The sequence below is a fragment of the Staurois parvus genome, unplaced genomic scaffold (assembly GCF_062004578.1).
Source record: "Staurois parvus isolate SC_StPar_1 unplaced genomic scaffold, SC_StPar_1.0 ptg000198l, whole genome shotgun sequence".
In the NCBI taxonomy this organism is placed as follows: Eukaryota; Metazoa; Chordata; class Amphibia; order Anura; family Ranidae; genus Staurois; species Staurois parvus.
Genome location: NW_028317994.1, coordinates 16,298,611 through 16,326,494, shown reverse-complemented (window position 1 = coordinate 16,326,494; position 27,884 = coordinate 16,298,611). Strand labels below are relative to the sequence as shown.

The 27,884-nt window shown below is 40.9% G+C and overlaps 1 protein-coding gene across 1 annotated transcript in view; it reads right to left on the bottom strand.

Annotated features, from left to right (window-relative positions):
• PLGRKT (plasminogen receptor with a C-terminal lysine) overlaps positions 1 to 27,884 on the bottom strand; it is an 86,800-nt gene that overhangs the window by 18,426 nt on the left and 40,490 nt on the right. Inside the window, exon 3 of the mRNA XM_089678140.1 lies at positions 13,079 to 13,209. Within this exon, the coding sequence (XP_089534266.1) occupies positions 13,079 to 13,209 (131 nt within the window). The remainder of the gene's footprint in view (positions 1 to 13,078; positions 13,210 to 27,884) is intronic.

The following is a 27,884-nucleotide window of genomic DNA, read 5'->3' as shown; positions in this document are numbered from 1 at the left end:
GGCAGGACCCACTAGTGGGACAGTCCATTTCTTCTTAAATTCCTTTCATTCATGATAAATTTCAGAAAGAAATCTTAGGAGGAATTAAAATCCCTCCAGGATTGAGCTGGTCCTCATAAAGTGAGTTTTTAAAGAATTCACAAATAGTGGTAGAGAGATCTGTTTTTGTCAGGCAGGCTGCATTGTGTGTACTTGAGTGTGAGCTTTACAGAAAATAAATCAGTATCATAATAAGACATTTCTTTTGAACAAGGGACCAGCTATCACCCTAAATGATGATTTGAGCTTCCTGTAGGCCTCCTGCGGTTCACATGCTATTGTCCCCTTTGTTCCAGCTCCCTTGTAAATGTGATCCATCATTGCTAAGCAAGAGAACTCCAGTGGGGTACCCATAGAATGAAGGTTGGAATAGATGTGGTTTTGTATGTCCAGATATAGGAGCTGCTATAGCTCAGGCGTTAAACATGTTCATGTGGCTGTCACTGTAGAAGATGGCAGCAGAAAAGCAGCAATGTGTTGTGTGTGTTCTCTGTGGAAAAGATGGGTGAGAAGGTATCATCCAGTAGGTATGACACACCCTGGGTGCTCTTGAGTGGAGTGGGGGTCTGTCGGGGTGGTACTGGGGGTGTGGGGTCGGGGGGGACTGGTGGGGGGTGGAGAGGTGGATAGGGTTGGAGTACATGCATTTATATGGAATATGTGAATTTTTACATTTATTATGTCCACAATAAATACTGCTGTGGTAGCCTTTGAGGTGCTACAGTTGCAAGAAAAAGTATGTGAACCCCTTGGGACTGCATGGAGTTTTGCATGATTTGGGCATAAAATGTGCTCTGAACGTCATCTAAGTCACAACAATAGAAGAACACAGTCTGCTGAACATAATACTACACAAACATTAGATGTTGCCATGGTTTAATTGCACATAACATGTAAACATTCACAGTGCAGGGAGGAAAAAGTATGTGAGGCCCTAGCTTAATGACTTCTCCCAGAGCTAATTGGAGCCAGGAGTGAGCCAACCTTGACTCCAATCAGTGTGATGATATTGGATGTGTTGCTGACAGCTGTCCTGCCCTTAAAAAACACACACCTGTTTTGGGTTTACTGGTTTCAAGAAGCACTGTCTGATGTGAACCATGCCTCGCAGAAAAGAGCTCTCAGAAGACCTACGATCAAGAATTGTTGACTTGCATGAAGCTGGAAAGGGTTACAAAAGTATCTTCAAAAGCCTTGATGTTCTGTGTCCACGGTAAGACAGACTGTCTACAAATGGAGAAAGTTTAGCACTGTTGCTACTCTCCCTAGGCATGGTCGTCCTGTAAAAATGACTGCAAGAGCACAGCGCAGAATGCTGCATGAGGTAAAGAAGAATCCCAGAGTGTCAGCTAAAGACCTACAGAAATCTCTGGCACATGCTAACATTTTTGTAGACACATCTACAATAAGGAAAACATTAAACAAGAATGGAGTACATGGGAGGACACCACGGAGGAAGCCATTGCTGTCCAAAAAGAATATTGCAGCACGTTTGAAGTTTGCAAATGAGCACCTGGATGTTCCACAGCACTACTGGCAAAATATACTGTGGACAGATGAAACCAAGATTGAGTTGTTTGGGAAGAACACACAACACTATGTGTGGAGAAAAAAAGGCACAGCACACCAACATCAAAACCTCATCCCCACTGTAAAACATGGCGAAGGGAGCATCATGGTTTGGGGCTGCTTTGCTGCCTCAGGGCCTGGACGGATTGTTGTCATTGATGGGAAAATGAATTCCAGAGTTTATCAAGACATTTTGCAGGAAAACATACGACCATCTGTCCGCCAACTGAAGCTCCGCAGAGGATGGGTGATGCAACAGGACAATGACCCAAAGCATACAAGTAATTCAACAAAACAATGGCTGCAACAGCACAGAATACGCCTTCTGGAGTGGCCCAGTCAGAGTCCTGACCTCAACCCGATTGAAATGCTGTGGCATGACCTTAAGAGAGCGATTCACACCAGACATCCCAAGAATATTGCTACACTGAAACAGTTTTGTGAAGAGGAGTGGTCCAAAATTACTCCATATCGTTGTGCAGGTCTGATCTGCAACTACAGGAAACGTTTGGTTGAGGTTATTGCTGCCAAAGGAGGGTCAACCAGTTATTAAGTCCAAAGGTTCACATACTTTTTCCTCCCTGCACTGTGAATGTTTACATGTTATGTGCAATTAAACCATGGCAACATCTAATGTTTGTGTAGTATTATGTTCAGCAGACTGTGCTCTTCTATTGTTGTGACTTAGATGAGGTTCGGAGCACATTTTATGCCCAATTCATGCAAAACTCCACGTAATCCCAAGGGGTTCACATACTTTTTCTTGCAACTGTAGACTTGAAACAGCAGCAATGGCATACTCCTCCTTCAAACTTTTCACATGAGCAACAGACTGCTGTAAAACAGCTATGGGCCAGGGATGATCTGATTATTAAATCTAAATTATCATTAAATAAAGGGGGTAACATTGTTATAATGTCTCACCATCATTATAAAAAAGATGTCTTTAGACATATTACAAAATAGACAATGTTACTACCCTATTGACTTTGAACAAGTATCCTGCTTTGAGGGCAAATGTTGTATGTGAACACCTTAGGGCTTAATGGACAAAGACACGCTGGATTACTTGGTGATCAAACATCCTCGGGTGCCAGTTTTATACATTGCCCAAAGTACTTACAGATCTAAAACATCCTCCAGGGAGGCCAATAATTTCTGGTATCAAATCGCTAACAGAACATGCCAGCAGATATGTTAATTCCTTTCTCCCTCCCCATGTATTAAGACTTCCTTCCTACATCCGTGACACAGTTGATTTGCTCAAACATATTGAGAGGACTCATATTCCCCTGGGTGCCCTCCTTGTTGCTGTGGATATAGAGGCATTACACTTTAGTATCCCGCACGAGCGGAGTATCCAGATGATTGAGTCCATTCTCATGGAACAAGAGCAATCAACCTAGCCACTGAATAGGTTCATCTTGGAGTTACTTTCATTTATTTTGACTAAGAAGTATTTTACATTTGTTTTTACAAACTCGAGTTGCCATGGGCACATGTTGTGCACCATCATACGGGGTTGTGAAAGAGTGATCTTCTCGATTCACATGCACCATGGCTACCCTCTATCCTTTACTGGTTCCATTTCATTGATCATCTGATGATAATCTGGACAGGCTCTGAAGTCTATTTATGCTCTTTTTTGGAGGCATTAAACATTAATGACTGCAATCTGAAGTTTACACATACTTACAGTGACAAAAAAGTGTATTTTCTGGATCTTTAGGTCACCATTGGACCTGATTGGTATATAGCCACCAATCTTTACTGTAAACAGAGTGCAGGTAATACCTTGTTGTATATTACCAGTTCGTACCCTGCTCCTTTAATTAGGAGTATTCCTTTTACACAGTATCTGAACTTGCTCCTTTAATGCTGAAGTCCAAATGTTCACATACTTTTTCCTCCCTGCACTGTGAATGTTTACATGTTATGTGCAATTAAACCATGGCAACATCTAATGTTTGTGTAGTATTATGTTCAGCAGACTGTGTTCTTCTATTGTTGTGACTTAGATGACGTTCAGAGCACATTTTATGCCCAATTCATGCAAAACTTCACGTAATCCCAAGGGGTTCACATACTTTTTCTTACAACTGTATATCCTCTTTTGTGGGTTTTTCTGTAGTGTATTGTTTTTGGATGCATCTCCCCAATTTAGGGTTACGCACTGGCAGATATATCATTTCTAGGACCAGACATATGACCATGGGGGTTTTTCCATAAGTTATAACACAGTTACATCATCCTCCTTAGACTGGATAAGAGGATTATGGGCAGGGTTTACCACAGGAAAGTGAATAACACCCAATTCATCTGCCTATAAAACCACAGAATGTGCTATGAATGGCAGATAGAGTTCGTAAAAGACACAAGCTGGTGTATACTTACAGGGAAGCCCTGTCTTACCATACCTTTCAATACTGGGCCTAGTAGGAGTCCAGATTTCACCCATCACTGTTGGCATACCCCCAAAGAGGTCTTCAGGATGTGGGAACCAGAGAAATGGAACACAGCCCTGTATCTGTATAGCACCCTGTGGCTAACCACATACGCTGCACTATTTGCCAAGGTGAGCACCTAAACCGGGTTTCAGTGCCCAAAACAAACATTACAGGCCAGCCCCATAAAATGGGGCCCAGGTGTAGTTGCCAAGGTATACACTGAGCGCAACTGCTCTGGAAACTGCTAGATAGCCCATGGCAGTAAGTAGTCAGATCTTGATAGAAGCATCAAATAAAAAAATTGAATGGTTTAAAAAGTAAAAATACTTCTCCAGAAGAGGACAGGTCCCTCATCTGGAGTCTCATGGAGTGGCTGGGTTTATACAGTGTGCTCTGTGGATGGCCCTAGCAAATTTTTTGGCAGTTTCCACTCAACTGAAGGTAGCTGCATATAATCCATAGTCTGTGAATATAAATATTTTGTTCTGTAGTGTTTGATTAAGATAATGTACTTTAAAATGTACTACAGTGCTCAGTTTTCCTAAGGTAGCAAGAATAAACACATTATAACACATTTTAAGTTTCTCTTTAATAGCTGTAACATGATCAAAACAATCAGTCTGATTTCATTGATTTGGGTCGCATTCATTCCTCTGTTCTTTAGCCAAGTTTTAAAAGACTTTAAAGGGCCCAATCAAACCTTTCTGTGTGATGCTTGTGTCAACGTGTTGATGCACATTGAATGGGCTCTCAAGGAAAGACATGGTTAATTTCAAACAGATTCAACCTTGTGAGAAATTAAAGAGAAACTTCAGACAGAAAATAAAGTGGAACTACACTGCATCTGACCACCACAAACCGTAAGTATTATTACATTCATTTTTCATTTTCAAAGCAAACTCTACCATCCAACCGTGTCTCCATACTTTATTTTGCTGGGAAATCAGTTTAAAAAACGCCACGTAGCATTTCTGGCTGTGGCTATCTTGGGTAAGGGCAAATCATTAATGTAGCACTTACGTCCTGGAATTAATCTGCCCTTAGCTCTGGCATGCAGAGAGGAGGGCGTGGTCAGTTGAGAAAACCCTTCCCACCCTCCTCCCCTCCTGAAAACTCCTGGTATGTATGACATCATTTGCCTAGGCATGGAAATTAAGAAGTTTAACCTCCCTAGCGGTCTGATTATGTCCATATTTCTGTGCTCAAAGCAGTAGATTTTTTTTGCATGGAAATATGTAGTTTTTTTATTGCAGGCCTGTAATTTTTAGGAATAACTCACTGAAATCTGTCCAAACAAGAGTCTAGTAAACATCCCGGGTATGTTAAAATTTGAAACACGAAATCATAAATTATAATTTAATAAATAAGCATAAAAAACAATAATATAATAATAATAAATTTAATTCAATAATATAATCAAACCAAAAACACTGAAATTTGAAATATAGCGCCAAGTTCGCACATCGCTGAGCAAAGTCGCAAAATCGTTTTCAGTGTCTGATGACGAATTTCCCCACGAATCATTATCACTCAATTCTGCAAGTAGTTCTAATTTACTATTGCTGTTCTCTAGCTGGTCTAAAACCGCTTTTGACCTAAAGGGACGCTTTTTTGACGCCATGGACATTTCTCAGTTTCCAGGCAGAGAGAACAGTAAAAATGCAGGCAGGGCACAGGACAAAGCACCATGGACAAAATGTATGTGAAATGGTTTGATACAGTAATGTTTTACTATGTGATTTTAGTGTATTGAGTGAATGTCACAATATGTCATTTTCAAATTTCCCGCTGTTCCGTCCCCCGTACGTCCCGACGCTCGCAGGGGACGCTAACCAGATGACAGATGCCGGCATCCGCCGGAGTACATTACAGGGGACACTGCAGGAGGGACATCGTGGGAGTGCAGGACAAGGTAAGTGACCGAGGGATCCCGGAGCAGCGCTGCATGGTGAGCCCGAGTGTAGCTCGGGGTTACCGCTTGTGGTACTGAAACTTTACCCCGAGCTACACTAGGGAATACCGCCAGGGGGGTTAAAACAACTAAATATGACATACTTTCTAGCCATTTACTAATGCTAATAGCATGAAGATTTAAAATAGTCAATGTTGACTGAAAGAGTAAAGTTCTGCTTTAAGTTCTGCTAGATGACTTCAGGCTGGCTCTTTTGCAGGTATACAGTTGCAAGAAAAAGTATGTGAACCCCTTGGGATTACGTGCAGTTTTGCATGAATTGGGCATAAAATGTGCTCTGAACGTCATCTAAGTCACAACAATAGAAGAACACAGTCTGCTGAACATAATACTACACAAACATTGGATGTTGCCATAGTTTAATTGCACATAACATGTAAACATTCACAGTGCAGGGAGGAAAAAGTATGTGAACCTTTGGACTTAATAACTGGTTGACCCTCCTTTGGCAGCAATAACCTCAACCAAACGTTTCCTGTAGTTGCAGATCAGACCTGCACAACGATCTGGAGTAATTTTGGACCACTCCTCTTCACAAAACTGTTTCAGTGTAGCAATATTCTTGGGATGTCTGGTGTGAATCGCTCTCTTAAGGTCATGCCACAGCATTTCAATCAGGTTGAAGCCAGGACTCTGACTAGGCCACTCCAGAAGGCGTATTCTGTGCTGTTGCAGCCATTGTTTTGTTGAATTACTTGTATGCTTTGGGTCATTGTCCTGTTGCATCACCCATCCTCTGCAGAGCTTCAGTTGGCGGACAGATGGTCGTACGTTTTCCTGCAAAATGTCTTGATAAACACTGGAATTCATTTTCCCATCAATGACAACAATCCGTCCAGGCCCTGAGGCAGCAAAGCAGCCCCAAACCATAATGCTCCCTCCGCCATGTTTTACAGTGGGGATGAGGATTTGATGTTGGTGTGCTGTGCCTTTTTTTCTCCACACATAGTGTTGTGTGTTCTTCCCAAACAACTCACTCTTGGTTTCATCTGTCCACAGTATATTTTGCCAGTAGTGCTGTGGAACATCCAGGTGCTCTTTTGCAAACTTCAAACGTGCTGCAATATTCTTTTTGGACAGCAATGGCTTCCTCCGTGGTGTCCTCCCATGTGCTCCATTCTTGTTTAATGTTTTCCTTATTGTAGATGTGTCAACAAAAATGTTAGCATGTGCCAGAGATTTCTGTAGGTCTTTAGCTGACACTCTGGGATTCTTCTTTACCTCATGCAGCATTCTGCGCTGTGCTCTTGCAGTCATTTTTACAGGATGACCACGCCTAGGGAGAGTAGCAACAGTGCTAAACTTTCTCCATTTGTAGACAGTCTGTCTTACCGTGGACACATGAACATCAAGGCTTTTGGGGATACTTTTGTAACCCTTTCCAGCTTCATGCAAGTCAACAATTCTTGATCGTAGGTCTTCTGAGAGCTCTTTTCTGCGAGGCATGGTTCCCATCAGACAGTGCTTCTTGAAACCAGTAAACCCAAAACAGGTGTGTGTTTTTTAAGGGCAGGACAGCTGTCAGCAACACATCCAATATCATCACACTGATTGGAGTCAAGGTTGGCTCACTCCTGGCTCCAATTAGCTCTGGGAGAAGTCATTAAGCTAGGGCCTCACATACTTTTTCCTCCCTGCACTGTGAATGTTTACATGTTATGTGCAATTAAACCATGGCAACATCTAATGTTTGTGCAGTATTATGTTCAGCAGACTGTGTTCTTCTATTGTTGTGACTTAGATGACGTTCAGAGCATATTTTATGCCCAATTCATGCAAAACTCCACGTAATCCCAAGGGGTTCACATACCTTTTCTTGCAACTGTAGCTATGTAAAACACTAAAAATAGGTGCCTATACTGTTTACAATCCAGCAATACACTGTCTCACCCTGCTCTGAACATGCTCAGTTGCTCTCAAACGTTAGGCACTGTGCTGAATTTGCAGAGGCCGATCTGCTGACAGCCTAAAGATTTAATCGAGCTCAGGACTATGGGCTTCAACAAAATGGCAGGCTCCAGCAGACCAAACAGGAACAATGATGAAGGCAATTTACAGCACTCACACATTTTACTAGCATAATTTGAATGTGGAATGTAAGTTCCTTGCTAAAGAACATTATTTTTTTATGAAGCTGTTATGGGTAAAATTCCACTTTAAGTAATTTCTATAAGTTTGCTATTACCCAAAAATGTACAAATTGAAAAATATCACCAGCAGATCATATGCTCATTCGGAGCCTTTTATACGTCAAACTGACATAAGCAAAGTGGTAGTTTGATGAATGGGCTCTCAAGATGTCTTATGCAGAAAACTGCTCTATTTTTGACAATGTAGCAGCCCCCAAATCACCAACGTATTTACTTTTGTTTGTTGTAATGTGTTATAGCTTAAATGCTTTCATTTTTATTGTATGTGTGTGTTGAGGAGTCATTCAGAACGGCACTGTAACTCTCAAACACTTGGACATTAGTAAGCTTTGCAGAAATGTGCATTACAACACTTGTCTTAACACACATTACCGCAGTGCATAAGTGTGAATATGCCCTAACGCCACATTCCAAAAGAGCAAAATGTACTCTGTGCCATGATCTATAATAACATAATTCTCATCTGTGTTTTTCAAATTAAAAAAAAAAATTCTTCTTACTGCCTTTGTATTGCATTTTCTAGCAACTGCGTGTCTGTATCAGAGAGCTTCAAGACAATGCAACAGAAATAGAAACTCCTGAAAGCAATATCTTTTTTTTAACTCTGCATTATTTTGTAAACTAGGTAATACAAGTTTTTAACCTCATTAAACTTGGAGCTATAGTGAGTTTAAAACAAACTGATTGGCAATTACTCTTACCACATCCCGTTACCTCTAATTAGGTGATTTTCTAGAAGATCCTCCTAGTGCTTAGCAGAATCATATGCCTTTCTTATAATGGAATTATCATATCCCTGCTAAAGGAAACATTTCATCTCCATGCCTCTACCTTGAACACTTCCAGTGATAAGCAGCACTGGAGCTCTAAAAAATTTGTCCTGTTATAGCTTTTTTTAACTACTTCAATACCGGACACTTTCACACCGTTCCTGTGCAGGCCACACTTTGAAGGCCAATTACTCAGTCATGCAACACTGTACCCAAATGAAAATTTTTAGACAGATAGTGCTTTCTTTGGTTGATATTTAACCACCCATGGGTTTTTTTTGTTTTTTTTTTTTGCTATAGAAAAATAAAAAAATACCAAAAAGTTTGAAAAAAAAACACTTTTTTCTTTGTTTCCGTTATAAAATTTTGCAAATAATCTTTCTTTATAAATTTAGGGCAGAATGTATTCTGCTACATTTCTTAGCCCAAATCGTCATGAGACAGGTTAGTTTTACCCTACTTGGTAAAGTTGATCCAGGGGATCAGAAAGGAATTTTTTCCCCTGCAGGAGCAAATTGCACCATGCTTTGCTGTTTTTTTTGCCTTCCTCTGGATCAACTGGGGTATAGAATTATAAGTTTTTTTTTATGGTTGAACTAGATGGACTTTTGTCTTTTTTCAGCCAGACTAACTATGTAAATCAGTGTATATTATTTAGTCTGTGTGAAAATTATAGAATCTACTAACTATGGTGTATATACAGTTTTGTTCAAAATAATAGCAGTCAGACATCACTAACCTGATCAATCACTGTTTTTGGTAGAAATGATATTTCTACATGGCAAATAATTTACTAGCAGGTGTAGTAGAGTAATAGAAATCCAACAGATCCAACAGTCATGACATGCATGCTGCTAATTCTGTGTAATTGAATCACTAATTGAAAGGGGCATGTTCAAAATAATAGCAGTGTGGAGTTCTATTAGTGAGGTCATTCATTCTTTGAAAAACAGGTGGCAATTATTGCCCTTATTTAAGGAAGGAAGGCAGCAAATGTTGTACATGCTGGTTACAGTGCATTTCTCTCTTAAATTGAGGAAAATGGGTTGTTCCAGACATTGTTCAGAAGAACAGTGTACCTTGATTAAAAAGTTGATTGGAGAGGGGAAAACATATAAAGAAGTGCAGAAAATGATAGGCTGCTCAGCTAAAATGATTGAAATGCTTTAAAATGGCAACCAAAACCTGAAAGACGTGGAAGAAAGCTAAAAACTACCATTCGAATGGATAGAAGAATAGCCAAAATGGCAAAGACTCGGCCAACAATCAGCTCCAGGAAGATCAAAGAAGGTCTAAAGTTACCTGTGAGTACTGTTACAATTAGAAGACGCCTATGTGAAGCCAAGCTATCTGCAAGAAGCCCCCGCAAAGTCCCACTGTTGAAAAAAAGACGTGCTGAAGAGGTTACGATTTGCCAAAGAGCACATTGACTGGCCTAAAGAGAAATGACGCAATATTTTGTGGACTGATGAAAGTAAGATTGTTCTTTTTGGGTCTAGTGGCCGGAGACAGTTTGTCAGACGACCCCCAAACACTGAATTCAAGCCACAGTACACTGTGAAGACAGTGAAGCATGGTTGCGGAAGCATCATGATATGGGGATGTTTCTCATACTACGGTGTTGGGCCTATTTATCGCATACCAAGGATCATGGATCAGTTTGGATACATCAGAATACTTGAAGAGGTCATTCTGCCTTATGCTGAAGAGGAAATGCCCTTGAAATGGGTGTTCCAACAAGACAATGACCCCAAACACATCAGTAAACGTGCAACATCTTGGTTTCAGACCAACAAGATTGACGTTATGGAGTGGCCAGCCCAATCCCGCATCTTAATCCAATAGAAAACATGTGGGGTGACATCAAAATGCAGTTTCTGAGGCAAAACCAAGAAATAGAGAAGAACTGTGGAATGTAGTCCAATCATCCTGGGCTGGAATACCTGTTCACAGGTGCCAGAAGTTGGTTGACTCCATGCAACACAGATGTACAGCAGTTCTCAGAAACAGTGCTTATACAACTAAATATTCATTAAGTGATTCAAAGGAAAGCAAAATCTTCAAACATTTTTCAGTTTATATAGTGAATGTTTGAGTTTGTAAAGAAGAATACAAACACTGCTATTTTTTTGAACAATCTAATATTCACTTTTTTTTCAACACAAATTTGATATATTTTTCTTCATGTTTTGATTTGGAATAGAATGTGTAGTGTTTCCAATGCATTTGTGTGTATGGAAATAAAAGCTATTAGAAGGATTTTGAGCTTTATTCACTTTTTTCAACACACTGCTATTATTTTGAACACAACTGTATATTTGAAAATGTTTTCATTTCTTAAGAACCTGAAATGCCAGGACAGTACAAATACCCCCCAAATGACCCTTTTTGGAATGTATACAGTCTAAGGCATTTAGTAAGAGGCATGGTGAGTTTTTTTAAGTTGTAATTTTTTCTCACAATTTTTTGGAAAATGAAGAAATTTAAAACAATTGGGTCTTTTTTTTTTACATACTGTGCAGTATGGCATCACCATATGACTGGTGTTGCGGTGATTAGAGATACTGACTGGTGACAGCATGTAAAAAAAACTATTTGTTTTACATACTGTGACCAGAGCAGTGCAGTGTTACCATAGAGACACTGTACTATTCTGGGGAGGTGATCAGGATTATTTTTTGTTTCATTCATGACAGCTTGCTTACTATTGTGATACTGCAATTGGCCCACAGCTATCACTTGGTACCTGAGCCAATCACAGCACCCTGTACCACGTAATAGCTGGAGGCCAATCACAGCATCAGAATGAGTCATGAATGAAAGCCATTAATGATATTTCAAACAATTGCTGTTACAGTGATCATCACTGTAACAAGGAACCATGGTGTAAATAAAAAAACAAAAAAAATACAAAAACCCTGATCACCCCCCTCCTAAGAGTAGTATAGTGTCACTATGGTGAAACTGAACTATTCTGATGACAGTATGTAAAAACATTGTAATAAATAAATAAATGAATGAAGGGGGAAAAAAAAAAAAAAAATATATATATATATATATATATATATATATATATACACACGCACACACACACACAGCATATAATATGTTTATTTATTTTTTACATACTGTCACCAGTCAGTATCCTTGATCAGTGCTACACTAGTCATATGATGACACTGTACTGCATTGGTTACAGTACGTAAAAAAAAAAAAAAAACAAAAAAACCATTTTATTTAATTCCTAATTTTCCAAAATATTGTGATGAAAAATTATAACTCTCCTTGCTTTTTACTAAATACCTTGTAGTGTCTAATTCCAAAAAGGGTCATTTGGGGGGTATTTGTACTGTTCTGTTCACATTTTGTCACCAGGCCAGTACAGCGTGATTATATAACTGGTGACAGTATGTGAAAATAATTTAATTATTAAAATAATTTAATTTTTTTTCAAATCTTTCTATTATTTTTGTATTTTTTATTACATTATTTTTTCTTTTTTTTTACTATTTTTTTTTCAACGCACTGTGGCCAAAGCAATACAATGTTACCATAATAAAATTGAACTACTCTGGGAAAGCGATGAGAATTTTTTTTTTTTTTTTTTTTACACATTATGATTGCTAATACCAATGTATTTCATTGATATTTGCAATCATTGTTACTGAGTGAAACTGATTAATTCAGTCTTTTGCTGTGATTAGCTGTGATTGGGCAAAGCTGATCACATGATACAGATGGGCTGTGATTGGCCCTGTCTGTACCAAGTGACTGCTTTGATCAATCACAGCTAACAACACAATTGTATACAATGAATGGCATGACAGGAAGCCATCCATAGTATACAATTGACATGTGATCTGCTGTGATTGGTCACAGCGGTCACATGGCACTGGCAACGGGCCGGTGTAGTGATATGTCATCGGCTGTGTCCCATGGACATAGCCGATAACAGATCGCATCGCTGCGTGGCCCCGTGAACGGCTTCTTTTGACAGGACATCATATGACGCCCAGTCACAACCACAATTGTCCCACCCGGCCGTCAATCTGCAATAGGCCGTTTGAGAAGGTGTTAAGATGACAGTTGTTTCTTACAGCTGATTTAACATGTAATATAAAATGTACAAACCCTGCTGTCAATCCAAGTGCTGCAAATCCTAAAAAAGTCCCATAATATTTCAGAAACTCCCGACTCCAGGCAATCTGCATAGCCATCTGCTTCTCCCGCATCTGATTCTGCATCAGGATTTGTCTCTCCAACTGCAGAAGAAAAGCAATATATGACAAACTCAGTTATGAGAAACAAAATGCAATTTTCATTCTTGTGCAGCAGTGTTGGTTAGATTTGCCCATCCATCAGTACACACATAGTTTTTCACTCAGCTAAGTATTAAGTACATAAACTCATAAAAAAGGTTACAAAGGTGTTCAAATGGTGTGCACATCAATAACTACGTGTGTACATATTATTACTGGGTTTCAGGTGGTTTTGGAGTTATATGAATGTTAGCAATATTTTTGATAGCAATAGATATAAATCTTGCTGACAATGCCTTTGATTCTGAAGCGGATATCACTGTACAATGTGAATTTGTAGTTATATATTTTTTTTCTAGTAACATGGTGAAAGTTTTACATTTCTGTGAAGATTTACACACTCTGTCCTCACATCACTCAAGGTCACTGAGACAGAAAGTAAATAGAAATCAGACAACAAGAGGTTAGATTCGAGTAACATTGACCAGTACATTAAAAAAAAAAAAAAAAGTTTGTTCTGAAATTACAAAATAAATGTCCAGCATTTTTCTGATGGAATAGGGAATGTTTGAACTGCTGCTCAGTTTTTACAGTCATCTGGGGTTTGATTAGAAAGATTTCCCATCACTTACTGTCCTGGTGTCACTGTTAAATGGCAACACAAGTTTGCATTAAAGTGGAACTCCAAACTCAATTTTGTACTAGTTTTTGGGTCCTCCCCCATCCCGATTAAAAAAGGAGCCCAAGTTGTACTTACCCTCTCCAGCTTCATCCTAAGTCCATTGCCATCAGTCCTCTTCAGGTAGCTTGACAGTGACAGTCATTCTACCCATTTCCAGTAAGCCCAGCCTTGGTGTTGAGTCATCACGCAGGCTGGGCTCATCATACTCCAGGACTGAGCGGCACTCACACATCATTATGTAAGTTGCCACTCAGTCCAGCAACAATACTCACCCTCCCTTGACACCACAGAGAAAGAAGGGGAAGTAACAGTGACATCATTGGACCGGCTAGAAGATGGCAGGAAAAAGGGAAGTATAGGGTTAAAAAAAAAAAAAAAAAAGACAACCTGGAGTGGGGTGGTCACATTTACTCCTCAAGCTGGAGTTCTGCATAGATTAGCATTATACATGTTGAGCCCATGATTTATTCAGCTGTCTACTTGTATTTACATTTTAGTAAATGTCAGAGAATACAATCCAGCGTTGTCAAACTATATTTCCAACTTTATGCCTGTTTTTCCAATGTTTATCTAAGTTTTCTAAACTGGTTACCTTTCATTATACAGTCTTTAATAGACAGGATCACAGACTACTTGCAACATTTTGTAACTACCAATTTTATTACAGAAATAGGCAATACCACCAGGGAGTTCTTTCACTGCTAAACACCCACTTATTAAAAAAATAGGAACATGGGGTGTGTCCAAGATGGCGCCGAGAGAGGTTGTGTTTCCCTGAGCTCCGGCACCCTGATCTCCCATCCGCTGCCATCCAGGGAACGGCGGCCGTCCAGAGCAGATCCCCGGCTGCCTAGACCTTTCCTGACACTCGGAGAGGGGCGTCGAGCTACTCTGCCCCTTCTCTGAGCATCTGGGGCGCGGGATGCTCTGAGGCCTACCGCGGCGTGTGAAGCCGCGGTGTATCCTGAATCCGCGGCCGGAGCGGATCGCCGCCGCGGCCGGATCGCTGCATCGCCGCACCACCGCCCTGCTCGGCCGGCTCTGGACAGGTCAGCTGCGGGGACAGGCTGGGTGGGCTCCTTTGATCCTCCTGGTGGCACTGTGGCTTACAGCACATCCCTGCAGGACCCCAGTGAGCTGCTGGAGATCAGTGTGGATGCAGAGGTAGTGCTGGATGGGGGAGGGAATTTTCTAATGACCCCCTTCCTCGAGTGGATACATCAGGGGTGTCTGGGACATATTTTGGAAGCCTATACGCAGCCTGCCAAGTTACCATAACCATAACCATCTACATTTCACTGGCCGCAGCGTTATGTTGAGCCTCCTGTGACCGCCTCCCCGGTGGGGGACACGTACACGAGCCAGGAGGAAAACGCCAGAGTGACCTTCCTGTGCCGTGCCACCGAAACATTTCTCTCGGCTACTGGGCTTTTACACCCTAGCGTATCACCTCAATAGTCTTAGGGGGTTTTGGAATCCTGTGGACCACCCCCGGCAATGCACCGCACTAAACCTAAACATCGGGCCCGTCAGCAATCCCCTCCGCAGGGCCATATCGCTAAGCTGATACCTAACCCGCCTGAGCCTGATGACAACACCCAGCTTCCAGGTGACCCTGAGTCTGATGGCGATAGTCAGCAGCAATTTCCATCGGGGATGGCTGATTCTCTTGAACACAATCCCGAAGCCTTGCTACACAAATTCCGTGCTATAGTGCGAGAGGAGATTACAGCTGCCTCACGTAAATTATCTTCTGATCTGGCGAGAGGCCTAAAGGAGCTGGGCCTTCGCGCCCACCAATTAGAGCAACGTATGGATCTGGCGACTACAGTTTTGGAGGGTCATGAACAGGAAGTGGAGGATCTACATGCCGAGCTGGACACTTTAAAAGATAAGTTGGAGGATGCTGAGAATAGAGCACGCAGGGATAATCTCCGCATCCGCGGAATCCCCGAGGCACTCACCGATTTGCAGGGCACTGCTACTGCTCTTTTCCAGGAGTTGGCCCCTGAGATTCCCATAGAACGTCTGGAGTTTGACCGTATCCATAGAACTCTAGCACCCAAGCCCACGGAAGGTCCTCCCAGAGACATTATTATTAAATTCCACTTTTATCGTACTAAAGAACGTCTACTGCAGGCGGCTCGGAACCGCTCAGCTCTGGAATTTCAAGGTCACTCTGTACATCTGTTCGCGGATTTGTCCCCAGTCACAATTGCCAAACGTCGTACCCTAAGACCTTATCTTCAAGTTCTTCAATCGGCTGATATCAAGTACAGATGGGGCTTCCCTTTCAAGCTTTCGTTCTCCTTTCAAGGTCGTCAATTCCAGGCCTCTTCGCCAGCGGATCTTCGGCGTCACTTTCGGGAGCTCAACCTGGAACTGCCACAATCCCAGAATGAGGAGACATCAATCCCTACGCGTCTTCACAATTCCCAGCCTTCGCGTAAATCTCCTCCTAGTCAAAGTAGTTCCCAGGCTCTCAGATCCCTACAGGCTCAGCGTTTTCAGGAAGTCTCCGCGACATGATGTTTAGAGGCAGGCCGCCAGTAGGTAGCTTTGTTCCATGTGGATTTTTGGCTGCCACTTTCTAGATTTGACTCTAGATTTGTTCAGGGATTTCATGCCTCCGTGTGGTTTATCTCTTCCAATCTAGAGCGGATGTTTCTTTTCTCCGCACTGATTGGTTGAGATTTCTATTGTCCTGCGAGTTTCAGATTACTTATTCACAGGTGTATTAGCCTTAGTTGTATGTATAATATTTTTATATTTTGTATTAATGCCGAGTTGTTCCGGTGGATGGTCGTGTCCCCCATCGAGCTGGCTAGCGGTATGGTCTTTTGTCCTGCCCGCTACCTAGCCTTTATGTGGGTGTTTTACCCACAGTTGATTACTATATTGTTTGAATTGATATTAATGTTTCACAGATATCTTGCTTGTATATCAGATGTCTTCTGGTTTTCTCTTTTCTTTTTCGTCTCTTTCTCCTTGTCGTTTGTTATGTGTGTTTTTATACATTTTTTTCCAGGGCTCCCGGGGATCGCGGCGGATTTAATCTTCCTTTTTTTAGATCACCATGTCGTTGAACTGGTTATCACTGAATGTCCAGGGGATGAACTCTCCGCAGAAACGGGTAAAGATATTTAAGTTTCTCCGGGCTCGCCGAGTTGATATTGCTTGCTTGCAAGAAACTCACTTCTCCACTACCTGTGCCCCAAAATATTTTGATGCACGTTACCCTCCGATATTTCAAGCTACTGGTCCCACTAAACAGAGAGGCGTATTGGTCGCCTTCCATAGTAAAACTCCATTCGTCTGTGTGAGGCGTATTTCTGATCCCAATGGCAGATACCTCCTGCTCCAGGGCACGATCCATGGCATAGATGTTACCATAATGTCCTACTACGCTCCCAACGTTAATCCTGGACCTTTTCTGTCGCACCTATGTTCTCTCCTGGCTACACATCAAAGGGGTACGCTTTTGATGGCAGGGGATTCAAACTTAGTGCTAAATCCTGCATTGGATAAATATCCAGCGGAGTGCTCTGGCCCTTCCGCATCAGCGAAGTCCTTTGCACGTACGTTAAATTCTCATGATCTGGTAGATTTATGGCGTGAATTTCATCCTCGGGGGAAAGACTACACTCATTATTCACATCCTCATCATTCGCATTCCAGAATTGATCATGCCTTCGTTTCACGTAAACACCTCCCTTTAGTTCACTCTATTTCTATCTTAACGGTCCCATGGTCAGATCATGAGCCTATCTTGGTGGTCTGTCGATCTCTCCTATGTAGGCCGGCCTCCTCTTCGTGGATAATGAATGACTCCTTGCTTTCATTAAAGGAGATCCAGGCGGAACTACATCGTAAGTCTCAGGAATATTTCCAATTGAACTTGGGTTCTGTCTCTTCTTCAGTAACATTGTGGGAAGTGTACAAGGCGGTTCTTAGGGGACATATTATCCAAATAGCTTCAAGGCGAAAGAAGGAAAGCCAGTCTAAACAGTGTCAGTTGGAATCGAAGTTAGCTTCTGCGTCGGCCCAATTTAAACAATCACCTTCCCCGTCGAACCGTAGACTGTTGGATCAGGCTCGTTTAGAATTGGATCTTTGCTTAACGGATGAGGCTGAGCGCTCTTTACGATGGACTCGCCAGAAGTGGTATAGCAAAGCAAACAAACCAGACTCTATGTTGGCCCGTAGATTGCGTTCTTTTGCGCAGCATCCTAAACCGATATCTTTACGTACTCGTCACAATACCCTTACGAGCAACCCTGTAGCGGTTTTAGAAGAGAGGGCCGACCCTCAGTCTATTTCTGACTTTTTATCTCGTCTGCCCCTGCCTACTTTAACGTCAGCCCATAAGCATTTGATGGATCGTAATATCCAAGTATCTGAGGTTTTGCAATGCATAGCAGACCTGAAAACGGGCAAACGCCCTAGTCCCGATGGATATACGGCACTATACTATAAGAAATTAGCTGATGTACTCGCTCCTCACCTTGCCGCTATGTTTAACGCGGTGAAGGGAGGTTCGAATTTTTCCCCGGACTCGTTAACTGCTAATGTGGTTATGATCCCTAAACCAGATCGAGATCACTCTTCCTGGGCAAACTATAGGCCTATCTCTCTTATCAATATCGACGTGAAGATTCTTACTAAGATCTTGGCTACTCGACTGAATTCCTTCCTTTCTCGCCTAATCAAAAAGGACCAGGTGGGATTTGTTCCCCACAGGCAGGCCGGAGATGCTATTAAACGTATTTTACAATTGCAACATTTGGCCCATACTCGTAAATTCGATATGATGCTCTTATCCTTAGACATCAATAAGGCCTTCGAAACTCTATCCTGGCCGTATCTCCTATCGGTCCTTCACCGCTTTGGCTTCGGTCCTTCCTTCCTACGATGGATCTCTTCGCTATACACATCCCCTCAAGCGAAGCTTAAATACTATGGATTTGAGTCCTCTACGTTCTTGGTTGCCAGAGGCACTAGACAAGGCTGCCCACTTTCCCCTTTACTTTTTATCCTAGCCTTGGAACCATTGGCAGAAGCCATTCGTTTACATCCTGATATTAAAGGGATTGATGTGGCAGGCTCCCAACATAAATTGTCTTTGTTTGCAGATGATATATTATTGTCAATCTCGAACCCGGGGGTTACCTTGCCCAATTTGCTCGCGGTTCTCGATTTCTTTGCAACCCTTTCAGGCTTACATGTTAACCCAGCTAAATCAAGAGCTATGTCAGTTACCCTCCCACCATCACTCTTGACCACTTTGGAACAAACGTTCCCTTTTCAATGGCTTTCGGCCTTACCATATCTAGGAATTAAGCTTACCCCGACATATGACGGACTGTATCAGGCTAATTTTCCCACTGTCTTTCATGAGTTAACAGAGCTATTGTCCTCTTGGTCTCATTTCCCGCTTTCATGGTTCGGCAGAATTAACGCAATCCGTATGACCTATCTTCCTAAACTACTGTATCTATTTCGTGTCTTGCCAGTTCCAGTACCTTCGCACATATTGCGTATTCATCAGCGAAAACTTTTGTCCTTTATTTGGAGCTCTTCACGACCCAGAATTAGCAAACATATCTTATTCGCACGACGGAGTATGGGCGGGTTATCTGTTCCAAATCTCCAGTCTTACTATTTGGCAGCTAACATTGCCCCCTTAGCTCATGTTCATGCATCTCACCACTTCCCCCTGTGGGCTGTTGTAGATATGATGGACTCTCACCCAATACCGCTCTCCTCCTTGACATGGCTTCCTATCTCTCAACGTCCATCTATCCTTAGTCCAACGCTGACGCTTTCGCTACGTCTCTGGGATTCTATCAAATATTCCGCTGGCCTTATCTCTCCTCACCTGCCGCTGTTACGTCTATTGCATAACCCATTATTCCCTCCGGGTAAAGATAATCCTAGACAGTTTGTCTGGTGGCAAGCGCATGGTTTTTATGATGTTCACTCACTCCTATCTCCCACTAGAATAATTACCTTTGACGCTCTGCGTTCTTCTTATAACATCCCTCTCCGAGAACATTTTGGATATCTTCAACTTTGTCACTTTATTAATACACTAATACGCACGCATCCGGGACCGTACCGTCTGTCCCCTTTTGAAAGCCAGTGCAGACATAGACCTCATGCTCCGGGTTTGATTTCCTTGATTTATTCTTCCATTATATCTTATAGAACCCCTCCAGTTCGCTCCTATCATCAGCGTTGGCAGTCTGAATTAGGGGGGACCTTGGATCAACAGGACTGGCAGAACATGACTCAAGCACTATCTAAATGTTCTAGGAATGTCATTATTCTTGAGAATGCCTACAAAATTCTATACCGGTGGTATTATACGCCTGCTCGTCTAGCTAGTTTTATTCCTACATATTCCCCGGTCTGTTTTAGGGGATGCCAACAATCGGGTACTATGGCTCATATCTGGTGGACTTGCCCTAAAGTAAGTAGATTATGGATCAGAGTGTATGCCCTCCTCCGCACTATCCTTCTCGCAGACATTAAGCGTAACCCGTATGAAGCGCTTCTATTTAAACCGCTGGAGGGCCTCCTCCGTTCTGAACGGCAGCTGGCATCATTTTTATTTATGGCAACTTAATTGACAATTGCGAGAGCTTGGAAAACTCCTCTCCTTAGTTTTGAGGCTGTCAAAAACCGAATGAACTTCATAATGGTTAATGAAAAACTGACGGCCATATTGTTGGATACCCATACAAAATTTCTGCAAGTATGGTGTCCCTGGCTGGATGTATCTCAACCTTCGAGATCTGACCAGTCCCTTCTGTCGATATGAGGTTGGATTTCGCTGTGATCGCCCCGGAGCCCCCCCCCCCTTTCTTTTTTTTTTTTTTTTGGTGTTGTTGTTGTCCGTGTCTCTACTGTTTGTCTTTTCCTAACCTCCTGTCAAATCTGTCCTTAAACATATTTTTCGGATAGTGCCTGCACTACATCTGCAATACTACCAACGCAATCTGGATTTATTTGTAATCTCTAGGTTTTGAACATGTATCACCTTTTGGAGAAGGCCTCTTCTCGTGCCTCTCCCGTTCTCTATAATGTTGATGTAGCAAAACTCCCCCTTAGAGTTTATATTATCATTGACCCACAAAGGTTTGTTAATCGTCCTTTCCCAACCCCTTCCCCCATCTTTTCCTACTGGGCACATATGTAAACTTTTCAGCTTATGCCTTTTCCAGTGCATGCCTTGAATTAGCTTCCCCTCGCCCACTACAATTTCTAACTGTTGGTCATTGCATCTATGTTCCGAATGTTTGTTTATCTTTGCTTAATATTCAATAAAGCTCTTTGTAAAAGAAAAAAATAGGAACATATTCTGTGGGTTCAATTAAATGATTTTTAAAAGAAATGTTTATTATGAAACTAATCTTCACACATAAATGCAATAATTACTCATATAAATATACAATATGTCACTCCCCGGTTTTTGTGTCTGCAACATCTCTCACTGATCATTTTTTATTTAAAAGAATAATGGCTCTGTACCACATGTTGAAAATTTTACAACAGGATTGTTTTTACCTCTTGAGAGAAACATTGTTATGGATGTTTGTCAACCTTTGCTACAATCATTTTCAAATTGTTTTACCCCAAGTTCTTATATAATATTTGTCCATTTTAAATTTAAAGGTACAGAAGGTTGAATTCTTTGTTACTAAGAAATATTTTGAGGGTAAATTAATTTGATAATTAGGGTAATAAAAACATAATATAGTGCATTTTACTATTCCTTAAATATAATGGCATTGGTTTTTCTTTTTCAGGATAACTAAATGTTCTGCAAACACAGAAAAATAGCTGTTGAACCTGCACTCAGCAATCGCACCTATTAGTAAATAGTTTTTCTGGGCCATCTTAGCCCAACTGAACTATTTAAAGGGACATTAAATACAGCCTCAGCAGCAAGCAGTTATACCAAGATCATTGCTGCAATCTCCAGTACACTGTAACAAATGAAGTCAGAAGCAACAAAGATTAAATCCCTTTCAGTTTTAGTGCTGCCTTTTCCTGGCTGGTACATCTAAAAAAGCATCTGATCTGATGTCTGATGAGCTGCTTTGAAGGGCAGGGAATACATTGAACCCCTGATGTCTCAAGAAAGAGTACCTGGCATTCCCCAAAGTCAAAAACAAGGTGCTTGTTTATCCCTTGTGATATCATGAAAAAAAAAAAATTGTACAAAAAAATGTTAAATAAAATTAATTTAAAAAAAATAAAACGCACCCCCTGTGCTCATATGAAAATGTAAACGCGCACATAGGTCTAACACGCATATGTAAACGGTGATTGCACCATAAAAGTTAGGTATTGCTATGAATGTCGGAAGAAGAGCAATAATCCTGACACCATAGCTCATATTTGACTCTTAAATGATAACCTGTTAAGACTTTAAAGTGTTGCTTATGGACAATTTTAGGTACTGTGCTTTGTGCATGCCTGTGTCACCAATTCACAGGCATGCGCAATTTTAAATTTTGACGTGTCTGATATTTACTTACTCGACACAACACCATATTTTACCCCAAAATTGGGTACTATATTGTGCATGTGTGCCCTAAACTTCATTTAAGTGTATTTGTACCTCTGCTTTCAGAAAATAAATAATGTTTGGGGGTTCTAAGTAATTTTCTAGCAATTAAAATGCTGATTTTAACATGTATATGAAAGATTACCCCAGTAGGCAAAAGGTTAAGTCACATCATTTTTCTCCACATAGATCCAGAATTTATTGGGATCGAATCCAAATATAGCTCTAAATATTACAATGGCACTGTAATATGCATGGAATTTGTGAGACATAATCCTCGCCTGTTTTTTGATTCAGAGGAGATAGTTAAAATTTCCCCTATTTTCCGTTACCTAATATATACAGTCATGGGCAAAAAAATTGGCATCCCTGCTAAGCTCCCTGGATGTAGATGAAAGAGAAAAATTGATCAAAGAGTTAAATGAAGGATTGTTCGAATAGTGCATAAAGAACCTCGATCTACTTTCAGAAAAATTCAAGCTGACGTTTAGGCACAGGGTACAACTGTGTCAGCTCACACTATACGTTGCTATCTGAATGAAAAGGGATGCCATGGTAGGAGATCCAGAAGGACCCCAGTGCTGACACAAACATAAAAAAAAGACATAATGCAATTTGCCAAAACTTACCTGAGGAAGCCAAAATTCTAAACAAAATTAGAGCTTTTTGGTAAACCCCATCATTCTACTGTTTCAGAAAAAGATATGAGGTCTTTAACTATTTGCCAAACGCAGATAGCCGAATGACGGTTACACTGCGGCCGGCCAGTTCTGGGAGGGCGTCATATGACGTCTTCCCAGAACGCGCTCTACTGCGCGCCCCCGGCGTGTCCTACAGACACAGCTGATCACGTGATGTGGTAAAAGGCCAATCACAGCGGCCTTTTACCACGTGATTAGCCGTGTCCAATGACACGCTGATCACCGGGAAATGCAATTGCCGGTTCTCGGCTGCACTTTCCTCACGCTGTCACAGCTCTCACTGTGAAGAAACATTTCCGTGTTTGGAGATTAAATTTCTTTTCCTCCAGAGTACCCCCTTGTCCTCTGTGATGACCTCAGGGTGAACAGCTCTACACCAAGTTCTCTATATGAACCACTGATGTATTTATACATGTTGATCATATCCCCCTTAATCTCCTCTTCTCAAGAGAGAATAAATTTAGTTCCTCTAATCTTTCCTCATAGCTGAGCTCCTTCATGCCTCTTATCAGTTTGGTTGCCCCTTTTCTGTACTTTCTCCAGTTCCCCAATATTCTTTTTGCGAATTGGTGCCCAAAACTACTTTTGGACTAATTACCAGTCATTAATATATAAATAACACTTAATGAGAAGCTTGCCAAGCTATAGTAACTTACTTTTTTGATTGTTTATGTTGTTTTGTTTATCTATATCCATTTTTATTTTACTTATTGGTATTTCTTGACCTAATATTTGCTTGAATAGAAATGACTGAAACAGTAAAAACGGTTTACTAATTATTCCCTTCAAAGAAATAAACCAATTATGTAATTGTTCCTAATATTTCAACCATAGAACTGAGCAAAATAAAAATGACAGAAAACAATTAAACATAATTACTATGGCAAAGAAGAATGAAAAACAAAGTGGTCATTCAAGTGATCACACTGCACGTTACTATATAATGAATCTTCCTAAAACTTGTAAAATTACATTAAAACAAAGGTTTAGCACAGTGTCAAAACATAAAATGCCCAAAGTCATTTTGGTCTCATCACAAAACACGGTGTGTATTCCCAAAAAAATAAACTACAATAGAAATCAAAATATTTATGACTCCCAAAGCATTTTAAAAAAGCACTTACAAAATGAAAGGTGGCATCAGGGGTTTTAGTGTCTCTTCGGGGAGTGCTTTATATAGTCCAACCATGGCTATCAATACAGTTTTATTAAAGTGATTTTGGAGAATACAAAAAGTCATACTATGCAATGATCCATGGGAGATCTGATAAGTGCATTCAGATTCCCTATGTGACAGTCACAATGACTAATAGAACATAATGTAATTTGTATTTTGAGCAAAAAAAAAAATGTTACAACTTTTTTGTAAAGTTGAGATCAGCATAAGAATAGTGAAGGGTTAAACTTTTTATCCAATCTAGCAGATAGAATTTTCACCAATCTTAAAGCCTGAGTAATTTAAAGCGGATCTTCACCCTCGCCCATTTTTTTTTTTTAAACTCGTTTACCTGGTTACAGGTCCTGCACAGTTAAGATACTCACCTGCCCAGAGTAATCAGCGTTGTCCTGCTAAGAACATCTTCTCTTCTGCCCCCAACTCAGCCCCACACCGCCATCCTCTTGAATAACAGCATCGGGAAGCTACCAACTCTTCTGGGCTTAGCTGGCGGTTCTCCCAATAAAGGAGTCGCTAGGCTTGCGTCCTCCTCCTTTCTCAATGAACAACTATGCCTCTTGGGATATGTGATGTACATATCCCAGAAGGCACAGTGGGCAAAGTGCACATCATTCACCTAAACGTATAATGTGCATGGGGAAGGGGGAGGGCCAGAGCTTTTTCTTTTTAAATTTAACTTTTGCAGCCAAATTGGGATGACACTTTTTAATATATTTATAAACTATATAGGGTCTGGTATTAAAAATCCCATTTCAGTCTTTGCAGATGACACCAAGCTGTGCAGTGGAATAACGTCCTTACAGGATGTCTTCAGCTCACAAGCTGACCTCAATGCACTGTTTAATTGGGCAACTATGTGGCAAATGAGGTTTAATGTTGATAAATGTAAGGTTATGCACTTGGGGGCTAAGAATATGCATGCATCATACATACTGGGGGGGGGGGGTACAACTGGGGGAATCAATGGTGGAGAAGGATCTGGGAGTTCTGGTAGATCACAGGCTTAATAATGGCATGCAATGCCAAGCTGCAGTTTCTAAAGTGAGGAAAATCCTCTCTTGTATTAAAAGAGGTATAGACTCCAGAGAGAGAGATATCATATTACCCCTGTACGTATCATTATTAATACCTCATCTGGAATATGCAGTTACATTTTGGGCACCAATTCACAAAAAGAATATTGGGGAACTGGGGAAAAGTACAGAGAAGGGCAACCAAACTGATAAGAGGCATGGAGGAGCTCAGCTATGAGGAAAGATTAGAGGAACTGAATTTATTCTCTCTTGAGAAGAGGAGATTAAGGGGGGATATGGTCAACATGTATAAATACATCAGTGGTTCATATAGTGAACTCGGTGTAGAGCTGATCACCCTGAGGTCATCACAGAGGACAAGGGGGCTCTCTTTATGTCTGGAGGAACAGAAATGTAATCTCCAAACATGGAAAGGTTTCTTCACAGTAAAAGCTGTGAAAATGTGGAATAGACTTCCTCTAGAGTGGATTCTGGCCAGCTCAGTGGATTGCTTTCTTAGATACACAGAATGTAACTGGATACTAACATTTATAGGTAAAGTTGATCCAGGGAATATCCAATTGCCTCTCGTGGGATCAGGAAGGAATTTTTTTCCCTGCAGGAGCAAATTGGATCACACTTTGCTGGGGTTTTTTGCCTTCCTTTGGATCAACTGTGGATATAGGATTATAACTTTTTTTTTAATGGTTGAACTGGATGGACGTTTGTCTTTTTCAGCCAGACTAACTATGTAAGACACTTACTTTATATGTTAAATATTCCCATTCACACAGCTTAACTGTGATTAAAGTATTTAAACATTGCTCCGAACATTTTCACTTGCCCTTTGCTGAAAACACCAAAATTAAACGTTTTATCCCGCTATGTAATGTTGAGGGAGTTAATGCTTACCATCAATAACCCTGTCTGTACTGTGTAAAAAGAGGGGACATGAAGCACATACTATATCTCAGCATGTGCTTTAGCAAGGTTTAGCACACCTGCACACTGCATGTAAACTGATTATTTCTCTGTATCATTACTCCTAGTGATACAATTCTTCAGCTATAGGTGGTCTACTGTGAGAGACCAAGCCAAACTTCATGCATGCAGCATGGTAGCCGCATTTTGCACAAACTGTTCTAACAGGTATCCTCCTAGGGCACCTGTAGTTCAAAACATAGTGGGTCTTGTTGACCTTTTGTTAGTGCAGATACATGAAACTAATCCTTAAAGTGGTAGTACAGTCTCTTTGTTTACATTTACCTACAGGTAAGACAATAATAAGGCTTACCCATAGGTACTATAAATATCTCATAAACATGCACCGTTTGTGAGATATTTACTTGTGTAGCAGCATCGGGGCATCCACTCTGAAGGAACAGCATGCCTGTGCCACTCCTTCAGAGCCTTGTGCTGCAAACCGTGACTCCCGTGCCATCATTGTGCTCAGCCATTCAAGCCATCAGAGCCCAGGAACCCAGAAGAAGACGGGGTGAAGTCACTCTTGAGCTACTGCTAATCAGCAGAACTAGATTGGTGGCATTATTCTTCACTGCAGGTATGCAATACAGTCAGGCCACCAGACCACTACAGTCAGCTGACTGGACAATAAAAGAAAAACAGAACAATCAGGAGGTCATACCTCCTCTGCTCTCTTCTCTCTTAAGCAATTGTTGCTAAGGCTGACCATAGATGCATTGTTTATTTCAATCAGCTGGTGGGCTGATTAAAAAAAAACAATTACAAAACAAGCGGATTCCCCCATTCACACAAGCAAGGTGGATGGAGGAATCCTCTCCAATGTGCTAATGTATTTGGATAGGGAGCGCTCCTTCGCTGTCAGAATACACTGACTGGAGCCACTGCTGATTGGCTGCAGGTGCTGATGAAAGATTTCCAAGAATCCCATTTGAGAGAAGTTGATCATTAGACCAACTTCTGTCAAACAGGAATGGCCATAGATGGATCAAAATTTGGCCAGTTCAGCAGGGAATTTCAATCCATCTATGGCCAGCTTAAGAGTGCAGCCCATCTCTATCCTATTGTGAGTTCACCAATACTGGAGATTACAGGAGGCTGATATCTAGACACACTGAGGTACTAATATTAGTTAATTGTAAATTTACATTATTAAATTAATATTGATGAATAAATATCTGTATTCAACAGTGTGGAATCATCAGCAATATTGTCAAAAGTTCAAGACACACTAAAATCATTTTATTACCTAATTTCTTTTAAATGTATGATCTAATGCAATTAAATGTTACTAATAAAAAACATGTAAAATCTTTGTTATGTTTTCCTTGCTATAGAAAGTGAAGAAATAAAATATAGATTTTGTTCCATTTCTGCTGGGAGCAGGTGGAGCAGCACACACCTATTAAGTCAAATCTCCCAATCTGCTCCATTCTTTTTTATTAGACGCTGTGTGTAGGAGTTGAACATTTAAATGTACAGGCTTGAAAAAGACAAATTGAGCAATTATACTGCAATATGAGCATATATTTCTGTTACAATAACTAAT